This window comes from Mobula hypostoma, chromosome 22 (assembly GCF_963921235.1).
Source record: "Mobula hypostoma chromosome 22, sMobHyp1.1, whole genome shotgun sequence".
Classification (NCBI taxonomy): domain Eukaryota; kingdom Metazoa; phylum Chordata; class Chondrichthyes; order Myliobatiformes; family Myliobatidae; genus Mobula; species Mobula hypostoma.
In genome coordinates, this window is record NC_086118.1 from 18043142 (window position 1) to 18065468 (window position 22327).

General features: G+C 38.8%; 1 protein-coding gene across 1 annotated transcript in view; it reads left to right on the forward strand.

Annotated features, from left to right (window-relative positions):
• The window catches only part of dnah9 (dynein, axonemal, heavy chain 9), a 585611-nt gene that overhangs the window by 406235 nt on the left and 157049 nt on the right, over positions 1–22327 (forward strand). Inside the window, exons 55-58 of the mRNA XM_063074264.1 lie at positions 1410–1614; positions 10494–10658; positions 12516–12656; positions 13031–13201. Coding sequence (XP_062930334.1) covers positions 1410–1614; positions 10494–10658; positions 12516–12656; positions 13031–13201 — 682 coding nt within the window. The remainder of the gene's footprint in view (positions 1–1409; positions 1615–10493; positions 10659–12515; positions 12657–13030; positions 13202–22327) is intronic.

A 22327-nucleotide genomic window follows, 5' to 3' on the forward strand; every position in this document is an offset into this window, starting at 1 on the left:
GAACCAGAGCAGATAACTTCACTCACCCCAACACTACACTTATCCCACATCATATGGGCTCACTTTCAAGGACACTTCATCTCATATTCTCAATATTTCCTATTTATATATGTATTATTATTATTATTATTTTCTCAGATCAGGCTGGTAAAACCTGGGGTACAGGCATAGCCATGCACACTCATTTCTTAATTTCTGGGAACTTTCAGACCATTCTATTGGTATTTAGCATTGTGGCTTTCTGGAGATTTACATAAAAGTTGCTGTGTAGCCCTAATTGTTTATTGCTATTGTGTAGTGACTTTGGGATGATACCAGTTGTAGATATTACTATTGGGACAATGTATACCTTGTTCATGCTCCATAGTCTTTCAATTTCCTCTGTAATTCAGCATATTTCTGGTGTTTTTCATTTATTGATTTCTGTATTTATGTATGTTTGGAATGTCTATATCTATTAAGTAAGTTGTTCTTGCCTGGTTACCCTGTATTATTATATCCGAACGGTTATTATGGATATCCTATCTGTAATAACCAATCAGTTGTAATATAATTTGTGGGACTCTGACTCTAAAACTGGATCAGGCTTGTATTTATAGTAAGTTCGGGTTTATTTTATGAAGTTGTGTTCTAAAGCAAGATTTTTGTGAATAATGTTTGCCACTTGATTGCACCTGTGTAAGTAATCAGATTGAGTTAAACTGCTGCAGGATCCTGTAGTGTGTTGGATTGTTTCTGGTTTCTCTTGGCATTTTCTGCATTTATCGTCCTGAATTTGTTGGTCTTTTATTTCGTATTTTTGATCATTTGTTTGCATTAACCACTTGGTTCTGTATTGCCACAAGGAACCCTGTTTGTGGGAAAAGCCATGTGTTCAATGCTTCCTTGTCCACATCTAGTCTGCTCAGATTGTGGGGATTTCTTCCACGGAGGTTCATAATCTTCCATTGGTTAACTTTTTCTTTTCTCGCAATAATTTCTTCATTTGCACAAAAAGAAATGCTATTAGTATTAGCACAGTTTGTTGTCTTTTGCACATTGATTGTTTCTCCATCTTTGTGTGTGTTTTTTATTGATTCTATTTTTTTTTCATTTACTGTGAATGCCAGCAAGAAAATAAATCTCAGGGTGACATGAATATACTAAAAGGACTAACTGGTTCTTTGAGTGTCATACTGAAACTTGAATGTTTCCTTACATGCTAAGTCCCACAACTTAGTAACTTGTGAGTTATATCCAATATCCCATTATGTATAATCCACTTCATCGGGATAGAGAACCAATAAAGTCACCGTACGTTTTTCCTCTTTTTATTCTGCTAATTTTCTGATGTTAGATTGTCACCGTAACTTCAAGTACAATTACACTGATTTTGTTCTTGAACTGAAAGTATGCCTTTTCCTGCCTAGGTGCATCAAAATTGGAGACAAGGAATGTGAATACAATTCCAACTTTCGTCTTATTCTTCACACAAAGCTGGCAAACCCCCATTATCAACCTGAGATGCAAGCCCAATGTACTCTCATTAATTTCACCGTTACTAGAGATGGCTTAGAGGACCAACTTCTAGCTGCCGTAGTCAGTATGGAGAGACCAGACCTGGAAGAGCTGAAGGTATGGTGAAATAACCTTGTTCTTTCAAAACCTTATTTATGCCAGTAAGAACAACAAAAGTAGGAAATGCTAGGCAGGTGAGGCAGCATTGGTGGAGAGAGAAACAGTGTCAATATCAGCTGCCTGTTCAGTTGAGTATTTTTGTCATTCCTGGTCTTTTTTGCAGTTTTTTGCTTACAGAAACAACATCTCATTATCAATGTAATCTGGCTGTCTAGGAATTAGTTTTTACAGTACAGAATTTTATTCTATTGTACCTGTGTTAACTCAGAAAAAGATCTCCGTACTTGCAGGCAGCCAAAGAAGGTTCATCATTCCCAGGATATATCCATTCCAGAGGGTTGGACCTGGCTAAAGCTGTGTAATTGGTAGTTTACAATGAAGAATTTCAGAGTTTGTTAGGTTTTTCTCCCCCTCTGCTTGTTATAATAAAATCGCTGCTGTCCCATTGAGTCAGAATGCTATTGTTTTAAATATGGTGCATGGGTTTAAGTTATTTTCATGCATAGGCTTGAAAATGAGAAGTAAGGAAACACCCATTTGTTCTACAAGAGGCACCCATGAAAAGTGCTGCACAATGTCGGATCTCCCTGGATGGGACCCACCACCTACAACCTCTATCTTTGCATCCTTGCATCTGCCCCCAGAAGGCTGATCTCTCTGGTCCAAACTGTCCTGTGTTGGGGGTTGGGGGGGGTGTGCAGGAGAAGAAGATGAAATAAGTATTTCCACATCCTGAGCTTTACCATCTGCCAAAACTATCAGAATGCTTCTGATTTTAAGAAGCATTCAAAAAACTGAAAAAAATAAATGAAAAAAATTAAGTTTTGTTTCAAAAAGAAAGCTAAATCAACTAAAGCAGTTGTTTATTGCGTCAAAAAGGTAATTTTAAAAATAATTACCTATTCTTGCCTCTATTCCTCATAGTCACATAATATTTATTCAACTGAGTATGCTCACAAATCCTGTGCTGGGTTAAGAGATTGGGGATGCAACACATCCTGGAGTTTGAATCATTGGGCTAAAATGATCCAGTAGCAAACTTCAGAGCAGACATTGTCAATAAAACTATCACACATAGTGGCACAATAGATTGAGCTACAAGTACACACCGATCATTTTTGGAACTCCATGTTTGTGATACCTTAAGGTAAAATTGGAAAAAGGAATGTTTAGTAATGGTTTAATTTTCTTACTCCAAGATACACTTTGAAAATCTGTTTCTTCACGTTTTATTTGCAATTTTGCTACAGTCTTTTATACACTTTGTCACTGTATGTAAAAATTCCTGGATATTTCACTTATGTGAACACTCAATGTTTCCATCAATGTCACTCATTCATAGATTCCTCAGGGATAAACCAGCTTCGTCAATAAGCCAAGAATATATATTTACTGACTGCAGCTTTGCTACAATAACAGTCTTAATAAGATTAGGTTTTAGTTAACACATCTTCACAGTACAAATAATGTTAAAGGATGTATGTAAGGAGCAGATATGGTGTCTGGCAATATTTTACTCATGTGATACTTACTTATCTCTCTGTGTAATTTAAAAAGAATTTAATTATGTTAAGACTGATTTAAATTCATTTTCTTTCTCTAATGAACACAAGGAGCTTAAGGTTGTCTTTTCATCTTCCAGATTTCTTGAAAATATGTTTTGAATTACAGGCAACAAATATGTTTTTAATGCAAAACCAATTTAGGTAAAAAGTTTGCTTAATAGTATTTTGTTGAGTCTAACATTTCACACACACATTTACATATTCTGCAATTTGTGATTAAAGCTTGTAAATTTTTTAATTTATTCAACTACTATTAGCATATGAAAAATTAGCATTTAATAAGAATATATTTTCCTTCCTGTCCTTATAACTTACAAATGCACAGCTTGTAGCTGGAGTGATGTGCTTATATGAATTTTGTCGAATTAATATGCAACCCTGAACTGACTAATTTCTAGTTGACAGGAAGGCATTGGAATTTGTTACTGACTAAAGCTGCACCCATTTTTAAGCAAGAATATCCACTCTTTTGGATATTTGTTGCTTTCAGTCAAGTTAAAGGTCATCCTATCACCCAGCAGCGATGCTATCAATAAGCTGGCTGAATAACCAATGATACTAATGATTTTTTTAAAGACTGAAATGCAGGAACCAAAAGGCAAACATTTTGAAATATTCTCATGAAAAATTACAGTATCCATGCAGGCATGCATGTATGTACATATGCACATTTTCTTTCTCTATTTCTCTCTCTCTCTCTTTCTCTCTGTGTCACACACACACACACACACACACACACACATGTTACAGCTAGCTTGCTATAAGTAATAACCATGTTCCAGTAAAGATAAACATTGACCTCATAAAAAGTGTAAGATTTTCCAGGTATTGTAGAATTGAATTATAAATAGCTGAAGTTTACATCTGTTGCAGTGATTCACCTTCATTCTGTTGGAGAAGACTGCAAATTGAGAGTTTTCATGATCGCACTTACTCTCTAACTGGAAGTTTGATATTTTCATATAAGGACACATTCGTGGAAATCTTCAGATGTCATTTTCATTATGTTCTTACACTGTAGCAATAATGAACACTCTTTATATAATATACCCCTGTTATTGTTGTGTATCCAGTTATTGATTTCCACATCTTAACACCACACTTAAGCTACAAGATTCCCATCTAAGCATGAGGTGGAGCGTTAAATGCAAAAGTGCTTACCTGGATCTCATTTTCATCTGCTCCTATGGAAATTCCTAACTTGAGATTGTGTAAAGAGGCAAGTTGAGCAAGAAATGACAGATGCAATAAAATACGGAAAAAGATACAGTTTTCTAGATTGCACAGAACAGAAAGCAAACTTTTTTTTAAATGGTGAGGTTATGCTGATGTTCAAAATGACATAAGTGTTCTCCAACGCAAGTCACTGAAAGCCAAGGTACAGAGATTGTGATAATTAATAATCACTGAATTTCCAGTTAAAAAGAAGCATTGACCTTGTGAGTAAATGTAAGATTTTTCAGGTATTTTATTGCAGAACTGATTTATAGTTCAAATCTATTCAAATGATTTTCTTTAATTCTGCGATTATGAAGGAAAATTATATTTTTAGTTTTATATAGTATAATTCCAATACATAAATAAGACTATCTTAGTGTAATTCTTTAGTGGGACCCCATCTGGAGTATTGTGTACAGTTTTAGTCTCCTTCCCGAAAAAAATGGTATGCCTGCCAAGGAGGTAATGCTATGAAAGTTTGTTAGACTGGGTCTAGGGATGGCAGATTTGCAATATGAGCTTCTGTAGACTAAGCATAAATTCTCAAATTTTAGAAGAAGAATAAAAAAAATCTGTTGAAAATTACAAGATTCTTGAAGACCCTAGCAGAGTCTAGAACTAAAGGAAACAGTCTAAAGATAAGGAGGAGATATACTTTTAGTTATAAAGAGAATGAAAGGAATTGAAGATAGTGCTGCAAAATAGTGTTGCGATAGGATATGTCAAGACTGCACAGGCAGGCACCTCCCAGTCTCCACCCAGAAATCACCTGCCACTCATTTCCAACTTGTTACCAATTCATTACCTGCAACCTATTTAAACCCAGCTCTCATCCACAGTCCTTGTTCACCCATCAAACTAGCCAGCCTCAAACAGTGGCTCCTAGCATTCAGTTCCTTTGCTGCATTATCTTGTTAAATATCTATTCTTTCTTATTTTCTGGCCCCTCCTTGCTTGTTATTTTCCAGTTTATTATTAAAGTGATCACTCACTACTAAATCATCTCCACTGCTCTGGCTTTGGGTCAAGACTCCTCCACATTTCCTGGCAGAAGATCTTTCAGTATTATGATATATAGTGAAGTAAAACTGAAAGGCCAACTGGCCTATGCTGGTTTACCTTCCTTCAGAGCCTATAAAAAGTATTCAATGCCCCTTGGAAGTTTACATGTTTTGTTGTTTAACGGCATTGAATCACAGTGGATTTAATTTGGCTTTTTTTGGGAATGATCAACAGAAATTGACTCATTCATGTTAAAGTGAAAACAGATCTCTCCATCTACAAAGTAATTAAATTAATTACAAATATAAAACACAAAATAAGTAATTGCGGAAGTATTCACTCCTTTTAATATGACACACCAACTAATCACTGGTGCAGCCAATTGGTTTTAGAAGTCATGTAATTAGTTAAATGGAGATCACTGTGTGCAGTCAAGGTTCTTCAATTGATTATAGTAAAAATATTACTGAATCTGGAAGGTCTAACTGCTGATGACTCAGTATCCCGGCAAAAATGACATGATGAAGATAAAATAAACTCCAAACAAACTCTGCAAAAAGGTTATTTAAAAGCACAACTCTGGAGATGGATACAAGAAGATTTCCAAGTCACTGAATATCTCATGGAGTACAATTAAGTAAGTCATCAAGAAATGGAAAGAATATAGCACAGCTGTAAATCTGTCTAGAGCAGGCTGTCCTCAAAAACTGAGTGACCGTACAAGAAGGGGACTAGTGAGGGAGGCCACAAAGGGACCTATGGAAACTCTGGAGGAGTTACAAGCTTCAGTGGCTGAGATGAGAGAGACTGCATACAACAGCTGTTGCCTGGGTGCTTCACCAGTCACAGCTTTATGGGAGGGTGGTAAAGAGAAAACCTCTATTACAAAAAAACTCTAATGAAATCTCAGCTAGAGTTTGCCAGAAGACATGTGGGAGACTCTGAAGTCAGCTGGAAGAAGGTTCTATGGTCTGATGAAACCAAAATTGAGCTGCTTGGCCATCAGACTAAACACTATGTGTGGCATAAGCCAAACACCATACATCATCAAAAACACACCATCTCTACTGTGAAGCATGGTGGTAGCTGTATCATTCTGTGGGGATGCTTCACTGCAGCAGGCCCTGAAATGCTTGTGAAGGTAGAGGGTAAAATTAATGAAGCAAAATACAGGGAGCTCCTGGAGGAAAACCTTATGTGGTCTGCAAGAGAACTGCGGCTTGGGAGAAGATTTGTTTTTCAGCAAGACAATGACCCCAAGCATGAAGCCAAAGCTACACAGGAATGGCTTAAAAACAACAAAGTTAATATCCTGGAATGGACAAGTCGAGTCTAGACCTCAATCCAATTGCGAATTTTGTGGCTGGACTTGAAAAGGGCTGTTCACTCACGATCCCCATGAAATCTGACAGAGGTAGAGCATGTTTTGTATAGAAGAATGGGGGAAAATTGCAGTGTCCAGGTGTGCAAAGCTGATAGAGACCTATCTTGACAGACTCGAGGATATAATTGCTGCCAAAGTTGCATCTGCTAACTACAGACTTGAAGAGAGTGAATACTTATGCAATATATTTCTTTTGCATTTTATATTTGTAATTAATTTAAATCAGTTTGTAGAGAGCTGTTCTCACTTTGACACAAAAGAGTTTTTCTGTTCATCTGTGTCAGAAAAAGGCAAATTAAATCCACTGTCATTCAAGGTTGTAAAATAATAAAACATGAAAACTTTTAAGTGGTTTGAATACTTTTTATTGGCACTGTATGTTGCAATGTCCTTTTTACAAATTGTTGAAGTTTAACTTTGATGTTATTCATGAAGAAGAGCTAAATTATGGAGCAAACTTCATTAATTGATTCTCCCTGCATTACCCAACTTCCATCCCTCTAGCTCCACCTCTCTTTTTTGCTGTTATTCCTCTCTCTTACGGTTAAGCCAAAAAGTGTGCCTGACAGCCCGATGATGATTCCAAATGGAGATCGACAAGAAGCCAGAATTGGAGAAGCCAGCAGCCTCAGGGGGTGAATGGCCAGTGAAGGTTACAGGAATTGTGAGTGGCTTAGTGGTGCAGCTGTTAGCACAGTCACTCCACAGCTCCAGAGAAGAGTTTGATTTCAATCTTGGGGCTGTTCTGTGTGGTGTTTGCACATCCTCCTCCTGACAATGTGATTTCTCCTAGCTTTCCTCCTCCATCTCCAAGAATCCTTCTAGGCTTACTAGCAGATCAGGCAGTTGCGCGCGAGTTAGTGGCCAAGAAATAGTGTTTGTGGAGTGGTTTGAACATAGAACATTACAGCAGAGCACAGGCCCTTCAGCTCATCATGTTGTACTGATGTTTAATCTAGTCTAAGGTCAATTGAAACCTTTCCCGCTACATAGTTCTCCATTTTTTTAATCACTCATGTGCCAATCTAAGAGTTTCTTAAATGGCCCTAATGTATCTGCCTCTACTAACACCCATGACAGGGCATTTCAGGCACCGACCACTTTCTCTGTTATGATCTTACCCCTGATATTCCCCTAATACTTTCCTCCAATCACCTTAAAATTATGCCCCCTTGTATTTTAAGGTGATTTTGTTATCCAATATTTAATGTTCATTTCTCAGTTCTATAAAGCAAAACAATATGTCAGTGAGCTTGATAAGTGATGACAGAGTTGTGTATTCCCTTTAAAGGCAAAGAAATCTGACATGTTTTATTGAGGAGAGCCTCATAGGTAAGAGTAAGAGGGATCCAAGTTAGATCTCTGATAAACTCTGGAGTTAACAATATGGAAGTTGGAAGTGCTTACTGTGAATACATCGGGAGAGATAATACAGGAGAGATAATAATGAAACAAGGGAGAGCAGAGCCACCCATAAGGCAAGTTATTTGAGGAAACTTTTGTTAACTAATGTGAGAACTGCAATAGTTGTTGAGTGATCGGCAAATCAGTGGGAATGTACTAGAGCAGGAGACGAGTCTCCTGAACTATAGATGATTAAAGAAACTTAATTAATTTTCAGGCCTTATCACCCAGTATGTTATTGGAAATGATAATCAATATTTTATATCTTTGGAAGTTATGTTAAGAGGGAACCGTGCAACCTTGATAAGCATCAGGCAGTTCAATTGATTTGATATTTGAGGCTACTAAAATCCTGCTCGGTGGCAGGGTGGAGCTGTGTCTCTACAAAAGGAGGTGTAAGACACTCCTTCCCTGCAAGTCACCCTGGGGCAAGGCGTAGCACCTGCTTAGCTTCTGATCAGGGTGACACGAAGCCATTGGAGCAAGTGGTGTATGGTCGTAAGAACAGCTGGGTGCATATCACAAGTCCTGGTTATATCACAAGGCAGGACAATTCCTGCAGAGTACTGATAATGGCTGGGTCACCCATCTTGTAACGACACTGCTCAGAAGAAGGCAATGACAAACCACTTCTGTGGGAAAATTTGCCAAGAACAGTCATGGTCATTTAAAGACCATGGTCACCCATGTCATACAACCCGGCACATAATGAATGAATGATTGAAAATCCTGTCATCATAAGGGAAAATAAAGAAAGGTATTTCTCCATTATTGGTTCAGATTAAGTACGAAGAAGTGTTATCATTTTGTCTGCTCTTATCTTCTTGAAAACAAAGTAAAATTTTGTTGATGGTGGCTACTTCATTCCTAACACATTCCTGTCAGAATTTGGTTTGAACTTGTCCTTATAGTGGCATCACTATGGAAACCAGTATGGTACAAGTACATGAACTGTCTAACATGGGTAATTTAATAAGTTTTATGATCAGGCGCTGGATGATATATGACATCTTCCTCCCCCTGCCACGCTACTAAAAGGCTGAGGACAAGATGCAACATTCTAATTTGCTATTGCTTCTGATGGCTTAGGCGTATTCCTTGTATTTGCCTTGTTACTGTCATCAGCATAGACATTCAACACGTGCTTTGGGCAGTGAAGCAATGCCACAAAATGTTCTCTAGGTCGTGAGCTGTGCACTCTTACTGCTGACTTACATTGAAAAGGAGATTGTCCCGAAGTCACCTGCTTGCAAAGTACCTGCCCAATCCTCATACGTGGAGATGAGTCTAAAACAAAGCACTATCCCCAAAAAAACAGGCAAAGTGAACTCCCAGCAGCTCGGCAATCTATAGACAAGAAGAGAAAAAAGTTGAAAGATCCTGTCAAGTTTTGACATATAATGTGGAATTATCATCTCTATATAAAAATGGAAGTAAAGCAGAAAGATGTACAGTGTAATGCAGTTATGGAATTATAACTGAACATATTTACCAGGAATAGAAAGACTAAGCTTTTAACATTATGACGAAGCACGCCAAGGAAATGGATCAAACTATTTCCAGAAGTATGTTGTTCCTGAAAGAAAGGCCATTAAAGCACAATAATCAGTAATCAATCAAATAAAAAAATGAACCTTTCCACAAAAAATGAGGTTCAAAATGCTGTCACATGGATTGATTGAAGCCGATGTCACTAATGCTTTTAAGAAGAAGAATGATGTATGAAGGAAAAGGTAATGGAGGGTTACAGATGAAGTGCATGAAGATGCATTTAGAGTGGGAGAAAGCTTATGTGGAGAATAAATCCCAACATAGATCATTTGAAGCAAACTATTCATGCCTGCATTGTAAACTCTGTGAAGACCTGTTGTCTTTTCTCCTCACCCTCAGAAGTAATTATTCAGGTATACTATTGTGGTCTGTCACTTGTGGCTCATTCAATATTTTTTAATATTGGAACAGATGTAAAGTAATGGATGTTTCTTTCTCCCCAAAGTATTATTCCAGTCCAGTGAGGATATGAATAACATATTATTGACCCCATTCTAATTAGCAAAGTAATAAAAATTCTGCACCCTGTAATTGCAGTGATCTTCTAATTAGGTCACAGGAGCAATGTTAGAATGAAAGGACCAAACAGGCATTGTATTGTGCAGACAGTAACCTCATTTTTGCAGTCATTTGTAATTTTAATTGACTGAAGCTCTCATAAAAGACTTGTCTCCTTGCAACGTTTGCTCTTGTGTGCATTTGATAGTCTTAAAATATGACTGAGTTCCCTGTGGTATTTTTTGTCTCTGTAGTCCAATCTAACAAAGCAGCAAAATGGCTTTAAAATCACCTTGAAGACCTTGGAGGACAACCTACTTTCCCGCCTTTCCTCTGCTTCTGGAAACTTCCTCGGAGACACAGCCTTGGTAGAAAATTTGGAGACTACCAAAAGGACTGCTGCAGAGATTGAAGAAAAGGTTAGGCCAAATGAAACTATAAGGAGAATATTATTTGAATGTTGATAATATGTTCAGACATATCCATGTGATTTATGATGAAAAGGGGAATGTATTAAATCTCAGCCTTTTTGAAAAGTCTCATTGAATACTACAGCCAGTCTAGAAGGAATTAAAATGCCATGTTATTTAACTTCCTTTTTCTGCCAGGGCTAATCATTATGTTCCTCAGAGTTCAGTCTGCCAAGCAGCCTGCTTATGAGCCTTGTTAATACATGGATTAGGAATGTTTAAATAGAGGTAGACTTTTAGAACAGGCATTCAACATATTTATCTTTTGAGTCCCACCTCTCTTCTGCAATATTGCAAAATTAGCAAGTTCACATATTAGGCTATCAAACACATAAACTATTTCATCCACATTTTTGGTGTCATTTGCAATTTTTGCCTTTCAGTTAGGGATTAATATACAGCATGTAGGCATTTAAAAGTTTCAAATAACTTATTTTGCTCAGCAAGACCAATTGTGTACTATCTTTTTAAATAGGTTTATGAGTATGTAAATAGACCTGCAATATGTGGATGGCTTATAAATTTGTTTAGCACTCAGATGTGGAAAATCTGCAACAAAGATTCTGTTTTTGAATGACCTCTGAAGTCTAATTAAAGATCTCATTTGATAATTTTTCCTCAATTTGACTGGAGAATTTCACTAATAAAGGTCAAGGTGACTGACAGACATTTCCACTTTCCTCACAACAAACAATGCAGTTAAAAGAATCAATCTGTTTTGTTTGTGGTTTATGCAAATAATATTTTAAAGTGTAGCAGAGCCGCAGAGATTCTCTGCTGCTTTCCTTGACTACCCTGGTTATTTCTAGATCAGAATATGTGTGGACAGTTGCGTAGTTGTGTAAGAGTGAATTGATGTAAGACCTTACTAAGACCTGCAGGCAGAGCATAAGGAAGAAAGCTATAGTAACATAAGGTTTTATTTCAAAAGAACATGGGGATTTTTTTCCCAAAAATTAGAGCCTTCCATGTGAATAAAAAGTGATTGAGATGATATTTTCTCACACCTGGCGCTCTGTTCCAGTGCTGGGTTGTATCTTGCTGACCTCAGATGCCAGTTCTTGCAAATCATTATTTAACTGACCAATGGCAGTACTGCTGTAAATTCCACCCTCCTCCTTTTGCATGTTTGGAAACTTTTAATACTTGAGTTTATAACACTAGTGAATTACAAACATACGACCTTTGGGTAGGGTGAGGAGAAGGAGGCAATCAGAGTCATGAGCCTCCAAAAATATAGTGCATTTCTGAATGTGTGTGTGTGTGTGTGTGCGCACATTTACACCAAGGACACTGCTTTGCCCTTCAAAGGCCTGCAAAATTAATTTCCTGTACACTCCCATGGTGGTCATCTTGTTTGTATTTTCTGCCATGTAAAAGGAACTCAATTAAGTTGTCTGTTTTGGCTACAGGATATAATTATGAAGTCCAGATGTAGAAGGGGTCTGATGATTTAAGTCATCGCCTCAGAATCAATATAACACAGTGCCCTTCCATCTGTAAGTCTGAATCTGAGTTCTGCACATACTGAGATTTGAAAAGTGTGCAGGGCTGGGCAGTTTTGGGAATTCTTCCTCTATTTTAAAGTGCTCGAGTGTTGCTCTTCCAGATAAATATTTATGAGCTATTAATGTTTTCAACAGTAAACAGCTTTTACCAACTGGTTCTGTATGGCATCATAACATTTTCTTAAATATATCCTTGCACCTGAAAACAAAGAAAGAGTGACCCCCAAGTGACATTTCCCAGATTTTTTTTGTTATTAGAACCACATCCTTACTATATAACATATCTCTTTTAATACAGGTGAAGGAGGCCAAGGTAACGGAGCTTAAGATCAATGAGGCCCGTGAGCATTACCGTCTTGCTGCAGGCCGTGCGTCTCTCTTGTACTTCATAATGAACGACCTCAATAAAATCCATCCTATGTACCAGTTCTCTTTGAAGGTATGTCTGTGCAAGATCAGCAGATGTTGCCTTTACTCCCTACAGCTTCATTTAGCTGATGAACCACTTCAATAAACAAACAATTTTCCAACATTTCTGAATCCTTTCATAATTTTGTGCACTGAAAATAAGGGGTCACATGTTAAAATATTAATGTAGGAGCCATAATTGCAAATTTCACTACTGGAGGATAAACAAAGAATTGATTCTGCTATTCATTCTATGCTTCAAAAAAGACTGAATTTTGATATTGAAATCCAACAAGGAATGAAAAGCTAAATATATTCTGATATTTGATGTGTTTACAGAAGAGAAACAATACAACATATAATGTCATAATTTATTAATAAGCTCTGCTCTTCTCTTTTTGTTAGGCTTTTAATGTCGTATTCCAAATGGCTGTAAAAAGGGCACCCACTGATGAAGTCCTCAAGCAGAGGGTTGCCCACCTGATTGACAGCATCACTTTTTCCGTGTTTCAATACACAACAAGAGGCTTGTTTGAATGTGATAAGCTGATCTATACGGCTCAGGTTACCTTCCAGGTATGTAAGAACGTCTGTGCATTTAATTTTCATTTATTTTAACTCTTTTCCTAAGAAACTCCTTAATGTTGGAAAACAAATTCAGATACTTGAAACCTGGAATAAAAGGAGAGAATCGCTAGCATTACCCAGTGGTCAGGCAATATCTTTAGAGAAAGAAATGTAGTTAATACTTCAGTATTATGACCTATCATCAGAACTCTTAGCTCTTGTTCTCCTCTCCATGCATTCTTGCTGCCTTTAATAATGGAGTTTGCTTCCCCAGTTGGCCTGTTAGATTCATGCACTGTGAGGATGTACCAGTTCTTTCAACCCTATGAAAGCTTAGCCACTCTCTGCCAGGGTGCCACTAGCAATGCGAGAGGAATATTCAGTTTACTTTCTCTTTCTTCATTGCTGTCATCTTAGCTATATTGAAAAGAAATTGCAGACAGGAAGACTAGAGGTGCATTTCTGGTACACATTTCTATACCATTAAAATTTAGTTGAATTAAATTCTAAAATCTCTGGACTAAATTCCAGATTCCTATGTTCCTTAGTCCTCAATTTCCTGTACTTATAATGTTTAGAATATCATCTTAAATCTGATGGTCTCATAAAATTTCACAGTATTAACACCAAAGGAAACCTTCATCTCACATTTGGAGATATTCCGGACCAAACATTTCTGATAAGTGTGTTTCCTGTATTTCCTCTGGGTGAGGAGTTTTTCTTTTGTTAATTTTCCAAACCAGAATTTGTTTTTTGTGTTTTATCTTCCATTTTATTGTTTCTATTTTTTGTTACTTCCTCTCACAAAAAGAGAAGTGGCCAGCATAGATCAACCATGATCATGTTGAATGGCAGGACAAACTTGAGAGAGCTGGTGGCCAATACCAACTTCTATTTTATGACATTCTTGTAAAGAAAAACTGATTCAGAAGGGAAGATAATAAAAAAATCGTTGGCTAATGGACAAATAACTCTGTTTGTCCAAGAAAGATATTGGTCATTTTTACCTTCTAACTTATTTAGTAAGATTTGAATCTGTGTGTAATGAAGGCAGACTGTGGTGCATTAGTCATTAGCCCTCCTGTTGGACAGCCCTTATGTTGCCCTTCTTATGGTAGCACCTCTGTTACTTGTCGCAAGAGGTGGGAGGTTTAAAGAGTAGTGCCAGTCGGGACTTTCTGTTCAGTTTCAGATAGCAGGAATTGTAAAGAGGCACACTGTGATTGTTAACTGTAAACTGGGTAATTAGGCCATTGACAAGGTCCAATAAATGGTGGAAGTGGATTCAGTTGCAACACTGAAGATGAACTTAGATAGGGAAATGAATGTGAGAGGTGTAGGGGGTCTATGGACTGATTGTGGGTAGACAGGACTGGGCAGAATAGAAAAGGTTGGCTTGGACTAGATGTTTCTGTGATGTATTACTCTATAACTCTATGACTACTTGTCATTACACAAAGTCAATCTAATTCAAACCCCCTTTCTCATTTTAAAAATAGAGATGAGTTTCAATAAAACTAAATTGAATTATTTCCTAACAAAGGACAAGTTATTACAAATGCCGGTACATCCTGCCAGAAAGCCTAATAGATTGATAAGTCCTTTGTCTGATATCGCATATATTACCCTCTAACTTTATGAAAGATCCATTGAAAATTTCCTGTGTGGACATCTGCTTAAATTCATGTTGACAGTTTGAAATATCAACTATCTTATTCCAATTCATGTGTAAAAATCATCATTGTACCATGCTACATCAGTATCTGAAAACTCAGTGAACTCAAACTGTTTGATATTGTTCTACTTCAATGACTTTCCTTGTTAACATTAAGTGAAACTTGACAATGCAGGAAGAAATATACTGGTCTTGTTGACCATAAAGCACAGAGCACTGTTTCCCTTATAATGCATGATGCTATTTTTGTGCATAGTATTGGGATCCAGGAAATGATGGACTTTTTCTTCACATATAATTTTGTAATAGGGTGCTCATTAATTTCCAACTTGTATCTTCTTATACCAAGTGGAAAGAGTGAGTGGGGTGACTTGGTTAAATTGTACAAAGGCCGCTTTTGGTATATTGCTGGAATTAACTGGGAAAGGTGAAATATGAATGGCCTCTCCTATTTTTCCTTCCTATGGAAAAATGCCTTCACCTGCAGTCAGGTTTGCAGCTTGTTTTATATGTCTTTAATTGAAAGAAAAATAAGCAAGCAATCTCAGCTTGACACTCTTGCTCCATTGTACACTGCCATGTACAAACAAAATAACCTCCCTTTTCATAATGTGGTGTGAAGTTCCTCTAACTATGCTGTGCTATGTGCAGCTTGGCACTGACATAATTTGAAATAGTCTGTGAGCCAGTAGGGTTGGTCAATACCATCTGAGGGGAATAATGCTCATAGTGATTTTTGGCAAGATATACATCCACAGAGTTAGAAATTATGTGATAGCATTGCACCAGTGGTAGCTTTATGTATATCTGAGGCCACTTGCAACACATATACATCTTGGGAGTGAATAATTTTTTGGTCAGTTACAGGCCAGTAGATCCAGGATGGCATCGGGTGCTGGCTGGCCTTCCATCCAGTGCACCACCAACTGTTCAGCTTCCTCTTCTCTCTCCATCTTCCATCCTCTGACAACAGGGCTTGGCACTTGTGGGTCCTCCTCCAAACATCTTCTCCATATACCAATCTGGTAGTTGGCTCGTTGTGCATGTTTTGTTAAGCAGTCCTTGCATGGTGGGAGTTGATGACTTTCGATTTCACATTTTTTGGCACAGAAAAGGTGATACCTGAGCTCATTGACCTTGGTGGTCGATACTTTTGGGGCATACAGGAGACATGTAAATGCTTCCAGTTTGTCCAGTTCTGGGGAGAGATCCCATTCCTGACCCAACTCTTTAAGAATGTGTCCTGAGTTTCCCTGTTGCTGGTCAGAAGTTTTAGGGCACTTGTCTTCCCTTTGCCTGTAAAAGCACTTACAGTGTCACATCCTATATATGCATGCAACCTGATGAGAGCCCTACAAACCTCTATGCCAACAGTGGCAGCAACCTTCCTGGTGTCTAAAAGACTTGTACGGGTCCTAGTGCCACACTTCTGGAACAATGGCGCCTCTATCATGTCACAAAATGCTAAAGACATGATAAAGACATCTGTGTCTTCTGAGCAGATCACTACAGATTGGTGTCCCTCTGTTGTGGCATGGGCAGCATGGAGAAGTAGGTAGCCATCTGCTTCTTCTTGTTGACACTGAAGAGCTGACACCTCCTCACTGTCTTGAGATGTGATTCTGTAACATTTGTCATTCACAGTTGCATACAGAATCTTCTCCTGTAGCTTTGCTCTGTACTCTGCCTTCCTCCATTCACGGACTATGAAGCTAATGAGACTATTTTTGTTACTGACTTTGGTCAGGAAGCTCCTCCACTGCCTCACCATCTGTGTGCCTGTGATGCCTTGCAAGTCATGACCAGTCTCTTCACCCTGTAGAGATCTTTCACTATTCTTGATAGAGTTCTTCTTGTATGTGTTGAACACAACATCTATTCTGCTACTCTGACTGCCTTCCCTCAGAGCCATACCCAGAATTGTTGTGGCAACATCTCTGAAAGTAACTTGATCACCTTTCACTCTTTGGACCGAGTTAATTCCATCAACCACTGTAGCAGAGTTTCCTGGGAGTTGCTCTTCTACTGCTACATTTTTCTGCAAGGTTGTGGCTAAAGTAGCTTTATTTGTCTTTCTCAGCAATGCTTCTGGTGTGGACAGGGCCCAGGGCAATGGTCCAAGGGGATGAGAAAGGATATCCTCCATACATAGACTGCACCCTTGTGCCATCACTATGATGTGTTCAAACAAAGACCTGTCTGCTTTCAAGATGATCGCCCTCCCATTTGATTTCACTTCTCTCTTCTTACACATATCACTGAATGTTTTCAGCTTGTTGGCTTTCATTGGGTCATGGAATTTCTTTGCTGGTGGGTCTTCCTCTAGTCTCTCATCCTTGAAGGTTGCATAGCATTGCTCACCAATCTCATATGCCTTCATCAGGTCGGAGACAATGTCCTTGGGGGCTGCCTTTGCCGTGGAGATGCTAATGAGGTCCCGCTTCTCTGCAAATGGGTTGACCCATTCATGTATGAGGCTAACCACTGCTGAAACTGCTTCCTCATCTTTCTGGATTCTTGGCCGCTGTAGCTCCGCATGACAAAGCTCTCTGATTTGTTGCCTTGCACCATCTCCCTTAACTGTCCCAGGAATGTACTGTGCTGCTCAGCTGTTATGTAGTAATGCTTGATAGCTCCAGCATTCACGCTGAACCATGATGTGCCTCCAGGAGTCTGTGTGTCTTTGTTCACTGTGGCTTCAATAGCCTGGTCCACAGGGATCTGCCCAAAGGGGTTGTTACTTGACAGCTGCACTGAGAATTGGACTGTCTTGAAGGCCTCAAACACAGAAGGAATTTTGTCTAGGAGGTTTGTCATCTGAGCAAAGTAAGGGGACAGGTACCTGGCACAATTCATCTTATAGGCAAAGCACCATGGGATCATGGTTCTTATAGCGTGGAGGTGCAACTCCCAGTCCCACTCACAGAAAGCTACTACCGCTGCAATGTTATCACATATTTTCTAGCACTAGGGGTGTATACCTTGCCAAAAATCACTATAAGAATTATTCCCCCCAGATGGTACCAGTGGCCCAAACTTGGGGTCCTGGCTCACAGATTAAAAAACAGAAATGTTAAATGAGTTTATTTTTCATACAGCACATGCTTTTTGTTAGAAAGATTTACTTCAGTCTTGAAAAAAAGCCAGTGCAGATAGGTGAAACAATTTTATTTTCTCTGATGATTGACAACGATGCCAACCGGTTCTTTGTAAATTCAAGCCAACCAGAGATAGTTACCCGCAATTCAAAGATAATTGAACTTCCTCACTTTGAAGACCTATTTTCACACCTGAAATATAAAGTGGAAAAGTTACAATGATATAACTGCTCGTACTCTTTAAGGTTAAGTTAAATACATAATCCTGAAGAAATTTGACGATTATATAATTGCCCTTTTACCCCATTAAGGCATGCTTAAGATGGAGGAGCATATTTCATTGCCTTGGGCATGTCAATAACAGAAATAAAATGTCCTCAAGAAACTACTGACCATGAAATTAGTCCTTCATTGGAAGTATTATCTTCTCAACATTGAATTAATCGAAGACTACAATACTTCCTTAATACAAAGTGTTCTGCTGAAATGTTCTGTTCCTGTTTTATTTTTCCCTTCAGTATGCTGTTCTATTCATGGGAATAACATGCAAAGACGTTGTTCAAGGATGACAATGAAAACTGATTCCAAAAGATAGAGCTCTCGTTTGTAGTGACCCATATTCATATTCCCTGGTCACATCCCCATTTAATAACACTACCTAAATTATGGCAAGCCTAAATTACTTATTTAGGTTTGACTGAAGAGTCTCCCTGAGCAGCATTAACCTACATATCGGCTGCCAGTATTATCCTGTTAACTTGGATTTAACTCCTAACCTTTCAGAGAGAAATTTCCTCAGTCTCAATCTCTACTTCTGTCGTAATTTAGAAGGTTGATGATATAATAGGAGAAATACTGAGCTCTGGATCCAAATTAATCAGGCACAGCAGACAGGCATTGACCTTGGAAGATTCAGGGAATTTATATTCTTTCTTTTGCCCTTTCACCTAAAAAATTTCGGCTATTCTTCCTAATAAGTTATTCCAGTGACAGTGCATGTACTTGCTGTTTGATTTTGGAGATTTACATGTTATCCAGAAAATAAACATCAGAAGCAACTAATTTAATTCAGTTAGATAGGATTGTAGTAAAGTACATGCTGTATTAGGTAATCATCCTTGAGATAATCCGAAGTGTCATGGGACTCAAGATTGCTGGTGATTTATCTCAATCTAATTAATACATAGTTGCAAAATAAGTTCACACCAGTGAGAGTTATGCAAGTTTGTTGTTAAGTGTGCAGTGTAATCCAGTTGTTTGACAAGACTTGAGAATTCAAAATATGACACGTTTTTTTTGTGTCTGTCAGCTCCCAGAAGACCTTAAGAGATAGGAGCAGAAATAGGCTATGCAGGCCGTTGACCTTTCTCTGCCATTTCATTGTGGCTGGTTTATTATCCCCCTCAACCACATTCTCCTACCTCCTTCCAATAACATTTGTTGCCCTGACTAATCAAGAACCAACCAACCTCCACTTCAACTGCTTAATGACTTGGCCTCCACATCCATCTGTGGCTATGAATTCCAGAGATTCGCTACCCTCTGGCCAAGGAAATTCCACCTCATCTTTGTTCTGAATGGATGTGTCTCAGTTCTGAAGCTGTGCCCCCAGTCCTAGACTCCCCACTATTGGAAAGATCCTCTCCACAACCTCCCATTCTCCTAAAGTCCTGCAAGTACAGGCCCAGAGCCATCAAATACTCTTGATATGTTAACCCTTCCAGTCTGGAATCATTCTCATGAACCTCCTCTGGACCCTCTCCAGCGCCAGCACATCTTTTCTTAGGTAAGGGACCCAAAAGTACTCAAAATACTCCAAATGTGGTCTGACAAATGTCTTATAAAGCTTCTGCATTTCGTCCTTGCTTTACTATTCTAGTCCTCTTGTAAGAAATGATAACATTGCATTTGCCTTCTTTACCACTGACTCAAGCCTGCAACTTAAACTTTAGGGAATCCCAAGGACTGCCAAGTCCCAGTGCACCTCGATTTTTGTATGTTCTTCCCTTTTAGCAAATAATCTATGCCTTTATTCTTTCTCGCAAATTAATCATATAATTCCCTACATTATATTTCATCTGCCACTTCTTTGCCCATTCTCACAATCTGTCCAAGTCCTTCTGCAGATTCCCTTCTTCCTCAACACTGCCTGCCCCTCCGCTTATCTTCCTATCATCTACAAACTTAGCCACAAAGCCATCAATTCTGTCATCCAAATCATTGACTATAATGTGAAAAGAAGCGGTCCCAATACTGACCCCTGCAAACACTACTAGCCACCAGCAGCCAAACAAAAAAAACAAGCCCTTTATTCCGAGCACCAGCAGCCAAACAGAAAACAAACCCTTTATTCCCAGCCTTTGCCTCCTGCCAGTCAGCCAATCATCTATCCATGCTAGTATCTTTCCTGTAATACTATGGACTCTTATCTTGTTAAGCAGCCTCATGTGCGGCACCTTGTCAAAGGCCTTCTGAAAATCCAAGTATACAACATCCACTGACTCTCCTTTGTCTGTCCTACTTGTTATTTCCTCAAAGAACACCAACAAATTTGTCATGCAAGATTTCCCCTTAAGGAAACCATTTTGACTTTGGGCTATTTTATCATATGCCTCCAAGTACCTTAAGCCTCATCCTTGATAGTGGACTTCAACATATTTCCAACCACAGAAATCAGGCTAACTCCTGTGGTGCTGAAAAACTGAAATAATGATGGAAATAAGCAGCAGCAGGTCAAGCCACAAATGAAACAGAAAGTGAGAATAATACTTCAATTGATTTGAAGCTTTGAGTAACTGCAGTTATATTGTGATATCACTGGCACTCTTATCTCAGGCCTAAGAATATTAAAAGTTGGGCAGCAATACTGCTCCTTGTCACTAAGCAATTACTGTCTCCAAAGATTCAAGTGAGGATAAGATCTTCTTGCTTGTGATGTCATGATTAGAGAGCTTCATGAATGAATCACCACTGGTAAAGGATGAGACATCCAACCTCAGTAAAACATGACATGAGCAGAGAAGACCTTCTCTGCGGATGGGGTGCTGAAGAAGAGTGAAAAAAATCAACTGCCCATTTGACTCCTTCACACAAGTCAGCATCCCCTCTACTGACTCCATCTGTATTTCCAGCTACCTCAGAAAAGCTCCTCTTCTGATGGGAAGAAGAACGAAAAAACTTGAGAGCATGTACCACCAGGCTCATGACCAGCTTCTGTTCTGCTGTTATCAGACTCTTGCATGGACCTCTCATATACTAAAAGATACATTTTTGATCTCCCAAACTACCTCACCTTTGCACCTACCCTGCACTTCCTCTGTAACTGTATCATTATATCTTGCATTCTGTTTTCCGTTTCACTACCTTGAAATAAATGTGCATGATCTGTCTGGATGGCATGCAAATTTAGATGAGTGTAAAGGTCTGCATCTGGTTCGTATTTCTACCAGCTTTCTCAAACTGAAAGGTTAAGTTGTACAAGGAGTAGTATTTTGACATGCATTGTTCAACAGAATGACTTTTTGCATTTGAGATAATTAGAGGTGAGTCCTGCCTGTCACAATTCACATGCATAGTGCTATGGATGGTAGATGGATACATTACTATGAAACGTGAAAAGGATATGCTCAAGGGAAAAAGAAAGTAATATCGGACATTTATGAATATTAGCTGTTATGGTCATTTAAGGCAATGGCACTATAGAAATAATATTAACAGGAACTTAGGAAGGTAGCATCGAGGTGAGGTAAGTTACTTGTGAAGTATAGGAATAGGAAATATGTCTGTGAGGCCGGTGTTCTGTACTGGGTGTCAGATGTGGGATGTCTGGGACACTCCCAGCCTCCTGGTCGGCCACATCTGTGCCAGGTGCACAGAGCTGCAGCTCGTCAGGGACCGGGTCAGGGAATTGGAGATGCAGTTTGATGACCTTCGTCTGGTCAGGGAAAGTGAGGCGGTGATAGATAGGAGCTACAGGCAAGTACAGTAGTCACACCGGGGTCTCAGGAGACAGATAAGTGGGTAATAGTGAGGAGAGGGAAGGGTAAGAGTCAGATACAAGAGAGTAACCCTGTGGCTGTCCCAGGGAGTTAGGAAAGAAGCTGAGAAAGAGAACCACAAGGGGAGTAATCTTGGGATTACTGCCTCTGCCACGTGACAGTGAGTATAGAAATAGAGTGAGGTGGAGGATAAATGTGTGGCTGAGAGATTGGAGCAGGGGGCAGGGATTCAGATTTCTAGATCACTGGGACCTCTTTTGGGGCAGGCGTGCCTGTACAATAAGGATGGGTTGCACTTGAATCCGAGGCGGATCAATATCCTGGCAGGGAAGTTTGCTAAGGCTACGGGGGAGAGTTTGAACTA